We start from the raw sequence: 15,147 nt of genomic DNA on the forward strand, positions 1-15,147 counted from the left end.
GAACCACAACAACTTGTGCTTGCCTCGCAAATTTTGAAATTGTGGAAACTGGGAAGTTTGGTTAATTACACTACATTTTGCCATTGAAAGAAAGGGAGGATGGAAGATTCGCTTGAGTGTAAAAAAAAAAGTACAAAACAAAACAAACAAACAAACAAACAAAAACCGAAAAAACAAAAAAACAAAACAAAACAAAACAATAGAAAGCAAAACAGCTGCGATATTAGTCATTATTTGAAACTGGGAAAAAATGAAATTTGATAAATTAAGCACTTTTTTGATGAGTCTGTTATGTTAGGCGTGCCAAAGTGTCCTCTTCATACTCTAATGATGACCTTTTGGTGATCGCAAAAGTTGATTTTCAATAGTTTTGGGCGCATTTGTTTGTCTGTTTGTTGTTTATCCGCATCCGTGACTCCCCTAGAGAGAGAGAACTTCACAACTCTTGTATATCACATAAAATAACAGATACAATGTGGCGTAGCCATCCTCGATCATGTATAGCCCAAGTTGCCCAACTGTACATTGATGATGATGTCATTTCAATTTCTCATTTGTTCATACGCATAATTGAAATTTCCCCTCATTTCTGTTTTTGTTTTTTGTTATTCTTTTTTACTTTTAGGGTTGGTTTGTTGGATTTTGCCCCGAATGGCTGTGGATGTGGACCGCTACTTTGCTCAACAATCAAATACGTCGAGTTGTTCTTAAAAATAAAAAACAGTAACGCTTTACAATTTTTATCTTTATTAATCCCATTTCATTTGTTGCAAAAAATTGGACGACTTTAATCCGCTACCTACAAGTATAATAAGAATCTCAAGCCAACCAAAAATTATGATGAGTTCTTCTCTGATCCATTAACTGTACATCTCTAATTTTACTTCGATCTTGTTTCCTTTGAAAATAAAAAGATCTCTCTATCCTTTGATACAGAAAACACTATAATTGTATACTGTGCCAGTTTTTATGGCGATCAAAGCTAAGACATCTGATGCAACTGAAAGAAAATTCTGGGTTGGTCAAACGTACTCTTCAGATTCAAGGTTATCTATAGACAGCGTAATGCACTACGTACGTTGTTTTCCGAGATAAAGAAAATAATGATAAGTATTACACTAAGTATTAATATATACTACACTGATGAATAGTGCTTTTAGCGCGCGGTGATTGGTTAGTTCGGAATAATTAACAAATACTCTACACCTCCAAGCAGCGGAAGAGACAAAATCGTACTTCAGGAGTTTCATTTCCGACCACTTTTCGATATATTGACAGGAATAAACTAACTTTTTTTTTTATTATTAATTTCTGAGTGGTTCATACTGAAACAATTATTCACCTCAGTGTCGCTGAAAGTGGTGGATATTTACATTCACTTCGGTGAATAGTTGTTCGTTCAACGAAATGTCTAAAGGCTTTCTGTGCACAAACTAAAAGCACTCTTCTCGTTTCAGACCTGACCCAGATGAGTGTTGTTACGTGGTTTTCATTTGGTACGTAAAGGTTACGTTTGCGAATTAACACCGGCCGAACTGTGTGGGTACTATCTACTTTATTGCTTAACGTTTCCAGGACCCTTACCTACATTCATTGCCTCTACCAAACTTTGAAAAACCCACTGTATCGTTCTCTGATGTATCTGATATAGTTGTAATTTTTTTCCACCCTAATATATCAGTCCGCCCATACGGACGTTGTCTTGGGAATTTGGAACTCTACATTCTTACCCGATTGTAACAGATTTTCTCAGTTCAAAGCCAGTAAAACCGTCCAGTTTACCTCGAAATACTGCCCGGCTAAGTTGAAAAATACTCCAGTATCGTCGATGAGAAATTTCCGAGTTCCACAACCTCTCAGTTTCAAATTAGGCTCAATGCAAAACCTTTCTTACGAAAACGAGTTTTTTTTTTTTGTTTAATGGAATTTAAATGATCATTTCCCTATCAAAGGCTCCGAACATTATCTTGACTTCAAACAGAGGCATTGCTCTTGTCGGAAACGGCTTTTTTTCAGACACTGGTACCTCGATGACTACTGACTTGAGTACAACAGCTCTGGACTGGGGAGAGCAATGTCTTGGTTTTCCCAAAAAATATTACCCTACATCAAATACCTGACCACTTTAATGCGGTATAGGCACCGCTTCTTTTCTAGTCTACTCAGGAATTATACTTTCGTCTTGACGTTTGACATTCTATCTTGTCAGTGGTTGGTCTGCGTCAGTGTCATCAGTAGGTCGATTCAGATAATTATATAATTCATCGTAGTTGACATCCTCCAAAGACTGCTCCATCTCGTCATAGCCATGGATTGGGGGCAAAATCTGCTTGAATTAAAACAGAAAATTTCAACAATCTCGCAATAAGAGTGTGATGAAGACAACGTATTAAATTTTTGACAGTGACCCGCTGTCAGCCGTTTCAATACACTCTCTCTCTAACAGTGACTAGTCTCATTTGTTCTTCCATTTTCACCCCGGAATTAAACGTTAAGGTCGTCAGAATGATGCAAATGATCACCGGCTAAAGATCAAGGTTTCGCCAGTTAAGGTGATTCCTCAGGAAAAAAGGTCACAGTAACGAACACTTTTTTTTAAGTTTTCCACAAATGTTCCCTACCAATGTCTATTTCGAAAAAAAATACATGGTCATTGAAAAAGATAGCTCACCGTGCTTGTTTAAGAGATAAGGTGGGCCAATCGTACCCACATATGCCTGTACTAGTTCATGGTACATTTTGGAGTAGCTGGACGTAAGGAATAAAACTTGACAGGTAGAAAGTCTAGAGCGTAAGGAACAATTTGATATACAACTTGAGGAAAAAACACCCAATTTTAATTCACATCGACTCAAAACGTTCCTTAGGTCGTTGCTTCCAAGGTCATACTTCAAGTACATTCTCGAATAACAGGCTTCGTGCACGCGTTTAACTATATCTTTTTTTTTTTTTTAATTTCTCCAATCCAAAAGGAATAACTTGTAATTATGCAACAGAAATATAGGTCACCGTGCTCTTTCAAGAGCTAAAGACCATTGTACCTCTTTACCCGGTCCTCCATTTATTGAAAAACAATGCCGTGTTCTCGAATTGCGCGCGCGCTTGTTTGTCTGACTACGTGTTTTCGTGCGCAGTACGTGATGCGCGGTGCAATACAGTGCAAACAAAATTCTCCTTCTTAGCACCACGGGAAATGGAGAATGTGCATACTGATGTTAGGGTTAGAGGGTTAAACAAAGAGTTAACGACGAGCAGCGGTACAGAAGTCTCGTTGTTTTTATAATGCAATATAAAACAGTTAACCGCCTCCCGGTTAGCTCAATGGATAGAGCACTGGACTGATGTGCGGGAGGTCGAGGGTTCGAGCACCGGCCGGACCAACACTCAAGGTCTTAAAATAATTGAGAAGAATATGCTGCCTTTCTATAACATCAAGAAATAGTTTAGATATTCTAGTCTTCTCGGATAGGGACGAATAAATGTCCCGTCTCCTGCAGGGTTAGGGGTAGGAGACGTTAATTTCCCACGCACGAGATTACTGTGTGATGGATGTCCTCCCCTGGGGTGGTATAGGTGGGTTGTTGTGTTGCGTTTCATACTTGAGCCTCTGGCTCGGGCAATATGGGAAACCATGCCCCACGTAAAGACATTAAACTTTGATTACTATTACTAGTTAAGGTTGGATATGTACTGTGACTACAGTTTCGTTACACTACACGGTAACATTTCCACAAAGCCATAATGAGCGCGCGTAAACTTGATTGTCTAGTAATTTGAGCGTAATACCATTTGGAAAGCGATCACATACAAATAAGAGAGATACCCATAGAATAACTTGGGCTTTGACAAGGCTGGAATAGAAGTTTCTATGTGTTTACCTGTAGTCAGGTGCGTGTATATATGGATTATTAACCAAGCGTGGGGTCAAGATGGTTGGATATTGGTCGAGTTGTTTTTTTGCATTTAAATGCGAAAAAAGAACGAGGCTAATATCCAGCCATCTCGACCAAACAAGCTTGGTTAAAAAATGATTTATCATATCGCAAAAATATTTCGCTTTAATAAGAATTTGGAATGACTTGTTTACTTCGGGAGCTGGAAAAGAAAGCCAACTCTGTTTGTAGCACAACAGAGAGTCGTTTCTGCTTTCTTTGTTTTGACTACCTTCTGCCACTTTTACGTTTCAATCGCCGAAACTGTCCAAGAACTACGAACGTAGTTCTAATTCTATTTTCTTCATGCGCGGGATCAATGCGAGCAATCCCGAGCGGGCAAAATGGGCCCATCTCACCCGCTCGGGTGGCCAATCAGAACACAGGATTCGCTTCATCTTGCCCACGGGCGCTGCAAGCGATATAATAAAGTCAAATAATGATAGTATTAAATGTATTCACCCGTTAGACATAACATTAGTACGCATATTCTCCATACTGTTCTCTATACATTTCCAAACTTGCTGACAAAGGGAATTTGTTCAACAATAAAGAGCTTCTTTAGTTGGTGATCATTTGTTTTTTCTTGTAACCGTAAGATGTGATTCAGGGGTGATATTGTACGGAGAAATTAGGTGCTAGTCACTCTCGAGGGTCATTTGGTTATGAAGGGCAGTAAATTTTGGGCTTAGTCGTCAAAAAAAATACAGCAACTTGCTATCGTTTAACACAAGTGTGGGACGCTACAACCACGCTTGAAATTTCCGGTTTTTAAATGTATTCACACACATGACATAGTTATGGTTTTCTTTGCCTCTTACCAGAAGAGCTCCCAAAGAAGGTCCTTCGTTTCCTTTATGACGAATTCTGTATAAAAGAGTAAAAGTAAAATCGATTTGAAAATTTAAAACTACAATGTCCTCCCTCAGTGATTTAAAGCAAGACTTTACAAATATACTATGCCTCCACCTGATAACAGGGCCAGCATGCCCTCCTTAAGTATATTCTCACCGGTAGTGAGCAACGACCCCCCCCCCCCCCCTTCCCCCAACCACCCGTGCATGATATGTAATATGCATAGCAGCCGACCTCACCTATAGCACATAAAGACAACAAACACCAGGAGAAGCCCTCCTATTGTTCCAGCGACGGCGATCAGTATCGTTGTAGTGAGGCTTTTTTTAACAGCTTTGGATGGCGACACAGAACTTACTGTAAAGGAAGAATACAGGATGAAATAATAAAAAAAAAAAAAAACGTAATACTCAACAGTCAATTTCATTTCTCATCCAGAGAAAATTTCGTCAAGATTATGAACGGGCAGATTATTGGGTGAACACCGCAGGTCACGGCTTAAAATAGTGTTCTGTGAAGTTTTTCTCTGAGTTAGCTGTAACTCAACCAGTCATGTTTCCTCTCCTGCGCGTCTTCTTGTACTTGAATACCAAATCATTAAAACTAGTTCCTTGTCGCCACGAACCGGAAAACTGTGCTCCCACAAAAAAAATATTAAAAGAAAATAAATTGAGTAACTACTTCATGATCTTCATGCTGGAGGAATTCCCTTCATGCCGAGGAAAAGGTTACAAGTTCCGTTGGTGCGAGCAATTGGCCTCGAGAAAGCGACTTTTTGCTTATCCAAGGCGTGCATCTTCGTTCCTGGAGTTGTGAACACTTTATTCTAAGCTTATATACCTTTTGCGTTGCTCTCAGTGCTGCAAATTTTGCTAAAACCACTGCAGAGCCGACCCGGTTCATTACACAGTTTCATCCACACACTGCATCTGTCAAACGTCTTCGGCAGAAAATGAATGACCGCTCTGTGACTGCTCCCGTTCTTTGAAGTTATATTTCCTGAGATAGACTGGTTTCCTCTCTGGCAACGGTAAAGTATAACAGCATTCCTCGACGGGCCATTGAAATACTCCGCCTCTGGATTCTAGAATCAAGAGACAATTCACTTGAACACCACTTAAAGCTGCAACCGCTTAAGGTAAACATGGCGAGTACAAACGTACTTCTCTACCAATCAGAGCTCATGTATCCCTGAGTTTACCTTAGCACTTTAGCTCTCCCGCGGGGAAGTATGACTGGTTCAACAAAACAAGCCCGCGCGAGGTCTAGCACTAATATTAGTGCCAAACCCCTGATAAAGTCTCCCCGACTAGTCACGAATCTTCCCGAACAGAAATTTGAGGACTTCCTTGCAAGCTAACTGATTCTTCAAAATTGTATGGAATGGCTAAAAGAATGCATCCCCACTACAAAAGCTCTTTTCCAATAATCCCTCAATAACTCACGCTCAAATAAATAGAAAGAGAAAGAACTCACTGTCCAGGAGACCGTCAAGGTAGGATTAGAATTTTGTTTACTCCAGGAACTGCAATTCAATATTACCGGAGACTTTGGTGCTGAAGTGTGTGAAAAAAAAAAAAAAAGTGTCAGATCTCGATGCTTCACGCAATTTTAAGTTAATTTAGTGAGCCTATTGATATTTAGTGTAAGCTTTCCGTTGCTAAAGGTATGTACAAGTCCCGATTTGTTGGGGAAAAAAAGAAGACGAGGAAATTGTTTGCATCGCTGCCACTAGTTGTATTTATCACATAGCTGGCAGCACCTATGGACAATAGGAAGCAAATCCAGTGTTCTGACTGGGCCCCGCTCTGATTTGCCTGCTTTGATCCCACGCAAGAAAAAAGTGGAACGGACTGTTGGACGATGTCGGCGATGAAGATACAAAAAGCGGCAGAAGTCAGTCTAAACAAAGAAAGCATAAACGACTCTCGAGGGTTTATTGTGATGGGTTTCCTTTTCCGTCTCTCAAAATAAACTAGTCATCATTGATTCTTATTAAAAGTGAAATCTTTGGCTTTATAATAAAACCATTTTTGACTGAGCTTGTTCGGTCAAGATGGCTGGATATTAGCCTCGTTTTTGTTTACGTTTTATGAACCTTGACTTCGTCTCGGTCCATAAAAACCCAAAAAAAAAAAAAAAAAAAAAAGAATTCGGTCAATATCCAGCCATCTTGTCCTCACGCCAGGTCAAGAACGCAGATGTATTGTACTTAGCATTTACTGCATCTTTCAGTTAGCAAGTGCGCTCTGATTGGACAAGTTTTACTGTATGTGCCCCCTAAATGCATTTGTTTGTTTGTTTGTTTTGTTTTTTATTGAAATCCTCCCCCTCTCTTTGAACCCAGGAATATAAACATCATCTTACTGACCTTGTTCTTCAGTCCGTACTGGAAGTTACAGAACCATCAGTTTTTCCATTCGTATAAATGCGAGCGAAAAGAAAAACTTGGTCTGTAGCATACAGAACGGACCTCAAACTCGGTCGAGAGAACAAAAAATTCGGTAACGCTCAAAAAAACAATGGCTTGCATAATTTCGTCCGAACATGTATATATATATATATAATATATTTATAATGGGGAACACTGTAAGTAATGGTATCTTTGTCATGTTCTTGAAAGTATTCTAGTAAATTAAGATAAGTTTTGATCCACTTCTTACTGCTTACAAACCAAATTTTTGCTCACCAAAGTTTTAATCACTTATAATTAACCAGTGTCAATAACCTGTAAACCCTTAGGGTGTGCTTCACCCTGATTACCTGAAATGGTTGTCCTGAATTTTCGTTCAACTGCTTTACTGTGGGAACTGAATGAATTTTTTAGTCCATAACGTATCATCAAGTAGAAATGATACCAGGATAATCCAACCAAATCAGATATCAAAATATTTGTTGAGGATTCCACTCTCCTACTCTATAACAAAAAGTAGCAAACAAAATTTTAACAGGGAATGTGGAAAAGAAAACTCATGATTGTTCCTCAAATGTTTCTCTGAGATCTTGTTTTCTTTTCTTGCAAGTCATGGGCTTATATAATTAAACTACACGTACCTTGATTTGAGCAATGTTCAACTGAGTGTCGAAAGTACTCCGAAGTTGCATTGCGTTTGCTTTATTTCCCTCTATGATTGGTTAAGAAAAGTTGTACCATTCTTTCAACCAATCAGATGCAAAACTGACACCAATCACGACTTGGTTGCCCACGCCGCGTTTTCCCGTGTTTCGGGCAGTTCAGTTGTTTTCACTTTGAGTTTTGATCGGCTCTTAAGGTTTTTAATATCCTTTCTTCTGATTGGCCACCGTGATTACAATGTGACATTGCGACACTTGATCATAAAGCACTCCTTCAGAAGTCCATCTTTTGTGTTAGTTTTCCATTCATCGGGTATATGGTTACTTATCATAATTAAATATTACAATTAACATAACTAAAATTTTGATGCTATGTTCAAGATTACTGAAGCGCGAGGACATTCAATTCGATTCTACACTCAACATTGTTTACCCCATTAAGACCATTAAAGCAAATAAACCTTAGCTGAATGCACAGATGTAACACAACATTACTGTCCTTGGAGTTATTATATTCTTGTGCAGATCAACCTTAAAAATGTTACACTTGTGCAAGCAGCTGTCTTGTCCAACTATTGTAACAGTACAGTAACTGTTATTCCAGACATAATTTCATCTGCTTTAAATTTTTAAGTTAAAGGTCATTTTAATTTGAAGTGTTAAAACAAAGTAAATGCTGAATACAAGACAACAAACTAGTCATGGCACAAGTTATGCTGCAACATCTCTTTGAAGAGTGTCATGTTAAGAAATTTATATTTTATAATTTAAATTCAAAGAAAGTATTACAGCTGTACTGTAACAATGTTCATGTGAAGCCATACCCTTCCCAACCTTCCCCCCAGGAGAGAATTGGAAGGGAGCGAACATCTACACAAACCTAACACGAATTGTGTTACATGATGTCAACTCCTTCACATGAAAAAACATGGAATTTTTTGCATGGGGAGGGGAGGGGGAGGGGAGGGGGCACAGCTATATGTACTGGCAAACTAGAATTTCACCTTGTTAGAGCGGTCTCCTTCTCTATGGTACAGAATGGTGTATTCAACTCTAAGGTCTGGAGGTTTAAATGTTTTGGCATCTTTCCAACTCAGTTTCACTGTGCCAGGGACACGCACTTCCCAGACACCCAAGAACACCCCAGGTGATGGAGTGGCTGAACATAATAACAGAAAAAATATGGTAAAATAATATAACTGAGAGCAATTAATGTCTCACCAAAACTAAATATGTGTACAAGACCGCTTAAACTTGTATTTTGAGATTTTTACCCTGCAGTAAATTCTAAATACATCAATTTGAAGTTTTTCTCTGTCAACTTAATGTGCCAAATAGTATTTCTGACAGAGGTAAAGGATATCTGATTCATTAGTAGTCAGTCAGCTGTAGGTGTTCTAAATGAAGAGTGCCCAAAGGCTGAAGTTTGGACTACCCGATATTTTTAATTAGTAAATTAAAGAACAAATATCACAATAACTAAAACATTGCAAAGGTTAGCAAAATTTATAAATATGTGCCAAATGATCGATGGCCACCTATCTCTTGGGATTAATAATAAATAATACTACACAATGATATTATCACAACAGGCAACACCACTGTCCTTTTAACTCATAGACCTCTTTCATAAATGGCTGCCGGATTAATATTCTTTTGTTTAAATTTAAATTAGCCCTTCTGGCCTCGTTCTCCAGTACAAAATTAAAAAAAAAACACTATCTCAAGCCAGGCCAGTAGGGCTAATTTAAATTTAAACAAAAGATTATTAATCCAGCGGCCATTTATGAAAGTGGTCTATAGAGATTACATTGATAGCAATAACTGCAAGTAGTACTCACTTAAAAGTGGATCCATATCGATGTTCCTAATAAATTTCACAGGATTGCTCACACCAGTTCCCAAGTCATTAATGGCCTCAACATAAGCAGTATAGTTTGAGAAGTTAAGGATCTCATAAACTTCACAAAAGAAACTATCAGATGCTGGTCCTAGTTCTTGCTTGATACTATAGGCACCTTCACATAGTGTTATAAATTCTTCTTTACACTCCCAAAGCTGATCAGGACTTATATTTGATGTGTTAAATGCACATTTTCCTTTGACAGCATACTTTAATGTTAATCCTCCCTCGTACAGTGGAACCTTCCAGTGAATACGAGTTTTAAATTCCACATTGTTTATCCACAAATCTCGAGGTGGACTGGGGATATCTAGAAGAGCATACAGTGTATAAAACATATTATGTTTGTGCATGTAACATGCTATTTAAATATACAGCGTGCTTCATTCATTAACTTGATTCAAATTTTATCCTCGTTTCTCATTGTGCAACTGTTTGTGTGATTGAAACCTTAGATGTCACAAGCCTTTAAAAGTTCATCTGGTTGCACTATGGTTATAACCATTTTCAAGCTGTCGTTTGGTCCATCAAATGCATAATAATTAGTATTAAAAGCTGGATAATTGGATAATGCAATTCAAAACTTTTTATAGGCTTAGCCACTATGGTATATGAGCCAATATACTGTAATCTAATATCTGTACACTGTAACATCCGGTTTCCTTTTACAAAATAAAGTCGAGAAGATTTGTCTAATATCTTGGGGGCATTTTTTTTTTAATAAAACAGTTATTCCACTCACGCTTGTTGGCTATGAGATGATAATTATAGCCACCTCATATCCAACGCTTGCTGGTGGAATAATTGTTAATTACAGTGGCAGATTGTTGACCAAGAATCAACTAACTATTGACTGCCACATCAAAATAACCTCCTGTACCTACCAAGGCTTTCTATAGAAAAATTTGTATTTAATTTACCAAGCATAGTTCTTGCATAATGTATCATTGAGCCCAGCACACAGCAAAATGATATGATGATGCAGTTTTTACTCACCACCAACTGTCACTGTGACAGACTTGGGTTGAACTGCATTATTTCTTCTTATTTCTTTACACACATAGCTTCCACTATCAATCCAGTCCACCTGTTCTATTACTAACTGGATGGTTTTATTGCTCAGTTTTCTTGTGAGATTGGATAAAATCTGATTTCCATGGCACCAGGATAACTGAGAGGAATTGGCTGCTCCGATTAGACTGCAGTTCAACTGGAGCAGTTCTCCCACTCTGATTGTTAAATCATTTGAAGTTTCTAAATATAACCCTAGAAATAATGAGAAATGATTATATCATTCTACTGAATTTGATACATCTTTGTACATTCCATTTGAACAGGCAAGGGCCTGTCTTCAAAAAGAAAAAAGAAGAAAACAACAACAACACGATGCCTCAACAAATGTTTTACAATAATGTCAGAAAGAAGTAAATTCCTACAAGAGCGAAAAAATAATAATAACACAACACAAACAAACTATAACCTAAAGGCCACTGCAAAACAAAATTAAAGAAAATGATCAAAGTGAAGCCTCTGAGGATAACTGGGGTTAGTAGTTCGGGAAACCAAGAAAAGGGAAAATCTACTTCAGTCTATATACAATGATTATGGATAGACACACAAAAAACTCTGGTCGCATGAAAGTGCGAGACAGCAAAACTATTATATAATATTAACTAAATTTACACACAGCCAATAAGTAAACATAAAGGAGCGTAACTAACAAAATACCGAGGAGCAAGAAAAAGTACACAATGACAAGTGAAAAAAATGGAAACAATTTTAGGGGATTTTGCCCTAACACTGACCATTTTTTAACCAATATACCCTAGTTAACAAAATTCAGTCTGCAACCTGTCTCCATACTGTTATTTATAAGTTTCCTATGAAACTTACATTGCAAATTTGTCTAACAATTAAGAGCTTCCTGACATTACAATCATATTCTTCATTCTCAGGACCTTAACATTTAATTTAGGGGTGACACTATTGGGAAAAATCAGATACTTTTAAAATGGCTATTACGATAATTGTGGGACATGTAAGTTTGCTTGTAATATGCATTAAAAAATTATGTGAATCTGATTGGCTGAAAAAAAGTGCATTTTTGAGTGGAATGTTATTATCTCAAGTGCAATATCACAAATTATAGTTCACCACTAAATTTTCTCTGGTTCTTATTGGTTTAAATCGATCACATGACGCGATAGTGTTCATCCGTGGAGAGACACTATCAGCCCATAGTACCCGCCCGCGGAAAATACCCAGATGGATAGTGCCCATCTGCAGAAAATACCTGGATTGATAGTACTCATCCGTGAAAAGTTTTGAATAGTTTGACTGTCGCGAAGTTAGGCAGATTGGAAAAACAGTGACTTTTCAATTCTGACAGGTATAACGTATTATTTAAGCCAATCTACGGTTGCGAATTATTGACATTTGTGACAAGCTGTAGGCGCGGAAGAAAATTTAGTGGTGAACAATAAAAACAATAGAGTGTTTATGTTTCGGAACTATCAGTCTGATAGTTGCCCCTTGGAAATTTGATGTTCTTAAAACTAGTATATTTGTTTTAAGAACATCAACTTTCCGCGGGGCAACTATCAGCCGATAGTTCTTGGACAGAAACACTCTATTGTAATAGTGTACAGGCTGTCAAATTTTGTCTTTCTTGACTTTCTCTGATCAATGCCTTTTTCATTTAAATTATTGACAAGTAACCATATGATTTCTCATGCAGTTTGGTATAGATAAGCACGAGCCTGAAATTTTCTTGAATTGAAAAATTATTTGTGCTAATTTTAAAACAAATTTTAAATTGCACTCAAAATCATGATATGACCTTAAAGGTAGATTACCAATAGAATGTTGTTTTTGGTGTTGCAAAGTTGTCGTAATATCTGTAGCTATCAAGTGAAACCATGTACTGCTTTGCAAAAAAAATGGAAAGTTATCCACAGTGAGAACATGAAATATTCCCTTCTTAGTATTTGGATTTTCTTTCTTAATCCTAGCCATGGTTGGACTCACAGAAAGGAATATTCTTGGAATTCAATACAGCAAAAGTAATTTCCCCAGCCCTGAGTTCTCATTAGGTAATTGTTATTCACTAGTTTGTAAAATAGTTAGAAACTATCACATTTTCTAAAAGCTAGTTAGAGAACCACTCTCAAACACACACACACTTGATGAAAGAAAAACTTGGGCTCTAAAATAAACTGAATATCCCCCATCCAGATATTACAAAGCTTAATATTTACAAACAATGGATGTCCCACAACTATTCCTATAATTTCCTTACCCTCTTAATTACTCCCGGAAGTCAAAGACAGTAAAATAACAGAACTTATTACTAAAGATGGATTTAAAAGAGCAATCAGGAAAATAGACTTTGCTAAACAAATTTCCTCATATAATTGCATTAACCGCACTCTTTGTAATTCTCAAAAGTAGTTAATAATTAAAGGTATTAATAAGTAAATAAGTATCTTTCCTAAAGGTATTAATAAGTTAATACCTTCAGTAGAGATACTTTATTGTAATCTTATATTAATTTGTATTTTTCATGTTTATACATAGGGTGGGATTTTGGGGAATGTAGGGGGATTATTTATCTTTATCAACATTGTAGATAGGTGTCCTTACTTAGTCAGTTAGTGGGCAACTGCTATTACCTTGACACATTGGTAAATTTATTATTATTATTATCAACACATAATCTCTATCTATAATAACCATACTTATTACACGACTCGGGCAGTCAGATGGCCAATAACTTAAATCAACCAATCAAAATGCTCTATTGCTGGTCAATATTCTCTCAGTATTGGACTGGGCACTGTCCCAAATGGTCCCGAATGATACCGCACTTGTGTCCCTTTGAACTTCAGTCGTATAATAAATCTCTTATTAACCAAGCTTGCTTGCGAACGTACCGGAAGAATATCGGCGCTTAGTCTTTTTTGTACGGACCTCGCTGCGCTTGGTCCGTACCGTCAAGACCTCGGGCCGATATTCTCCCAGTACGGCCCTTGCGCTTCAGGTATATAAATTACTCAGCAAACAGATGATAAGACCACGAGCACTCAAACTAATCAGTTAGAAGTTGTTTTCTTGATCTAACACTGAATTGTCACAATTAATTCGCAAGGAAATGTGTATTAGCAGCATGAGGCAAGAATCAACCATAAAATCTTGGGAGGAGGGTTACTATTTCACGACTTAGAAATATAAACACCATGGCCAAACAACCAAGCAGGTGCTTCCCATTCAAAAGGGCTCCAATACTGGTCTTTTTACAGCACGACTTATTATGATCATTGAGTATTTTGACAGTTGAGACGAAGTCTTTCCAGTATATAACGCTACCTATCAACACAAACGGTAACTTCTTGAAAAGCTTTACATTAGGCCTCTGAAATCTAGCTTAAAACTTTTGAAATCAGAAATAAAGCAATGGTGTCCAATTAGTTCTGTGTGAGCTTCTTAAATATCACACAGCGTATTGTCAATTAACCATTCGGCATTTTCCAACTTAGTTAATCTATACCTACCTGTTTTAACAATTATTATTTCTAAAAATCGTTGTATCTTGAAAATTCTGTGCTTTAACTACAACACCATCGACTTGGAGCCCCTTTGACCGAAGAATACTTCATTCTCCTTTCTCGAACTAAATGAAAGGCGGAAGAAACGACGAATTGGAAAACAACGCACGCGATCTGCTTTTTTTTTTTTTTTTAAGAGAGCAGCCTTTTCACGGGCAAAACATTTCAAAATACTTCGATCCCGAAGATCGTTCGCTATTGATACTTTCCTTCGTATAAAACAGAATGATGTCACGATAATTAACTTTCTGTAATTTCAACAAACCGTAGAGATCGTACAATCGCTTGTAATCGATGCACGTACCTGCCGACCTGTTGTTTTGATTGTGGACGCTCGCCTTCTGTGAGTCCAACACACGTTCAGCTACGCAAAAGGAGCTTTGGAAGTGAAGACATAAAGAAGACACATGCCAAACACGTAAAACGAGCCAAAATAACCGCAGTTCATGAGCCATACTACATGTCTAAACAAAAAGTTCCACAACCGTTTCTTGCAATATTTGTCGTTTGGGCTGAATGATCAATTAATTTAATTTGCATAAGAACTCACGCGGGTCATTAAAGTGTTTCTGGCTGAGAAATTGCCTCCTCGAGAACGAGAATGGCAAATCATTGACAATCGAACCTGTTCCATGTTTGCCTTCAGAAGTTACCTAGAATAATCTCCGATTCTCTAAAAAGACTTTCACTTTCATGAAAATTTCTATTATATATACGTGAATAAAATTCCACGTCAGAAATGTTTACGTTGGAAGACGTCATTTGAATATTGCGCGCG

General features: G+C 37.5%; 2 protein-coding genes and 1 long non-coding RNA gene across 5 annotated transcripts in view; 2 read left to right on the forward strand and 1 right to left on the reverse strand.

The window, feature by feature from the left end:
• Window positions 1-1,304, forward strand: part of LOC111331622 (inactive hydroxysteroid dehydrogenase-like protein 1) — a 12,623-nt gene extending 11,319 nt beyond the window's left edge. For both annotated transcript variants that reach the window (XM_022936773.2, XM_022936772.2), the window contains one exon: window positions 626-1,304. In XM_022936773.2, the coding sequence (XP_022792508.2) occupies window positions 626-727 (102 nt within the window). In that variant the 3' untranslated portion in view covers window positions 728-1,304. The remainder of the gene's footprint in view (window positions 1-625) is intronic.
• Window positions 731-15,087, reverse strand: LOC111331619 (uncharacterized). Of its 2 annotated transcripts, none has more exons than XM_022936769.2 (10): window positions 14,674-15,087; window positions 10,762-11,031; window positions 9,704-10,075; window positions 8,867-9,021; window positions 7,551-7,704; window positions 6,264-6,343; window positions 5,628-5,871; window positions 5,027-5,144; window positions 4,754-4,799; window positions 731-2,329 (listed from the first exon to the last, which is right to left on the reverse strand). In XM_022936769.2, exons 1-10 carry the CDS (start codon window positions 14,822-14,824, stop codon window positions 2,198-2,200), a joined length of 1,722 nt encoding a protein of 573 aa, XP_022792504.1. In that variant the 5' UTR covers window positions 14,825-15,087; the 3' UTR covers window positions 731-2,197. The 2 variants fall into 2 exon arrangements, with proteins under 2 accessions (XP_022792504.1, XP_022792505.1); XM_022936770.2 differs by having other exon boundaries at window positions 731-2,326; window positions 14,674-15,084.
• LOC148735701 (uncharacterized) lies at window positions 6,090-8,337 on the forward strand. Its single transcript, XR_015998503.1, has 2 exons — window positions 6,090-6,282; window positions 6,454-8,337. It is a non-coding gene; the product is annotated as an uncharacterized LOC148735701 (long non-coding RNA).
• Window positions 15,088-15,147: the final 60 nt, after the last annotated feature.

This window comes from Stylophora pistillata, chromosome 3, assembly GCF_964205215.1.
Source record: "Stylophora pistillata chromosome 3, jaStyPist1.2, whole genome shotgun sequence".
In the NCBI taxonomy this organism is placed as follows: Eukaryota; Metazoa; Cnidaria; class Anthozoa; order Scleractinia; family Pocilloporidae; genus Stylophora; species Stylophora pistillata.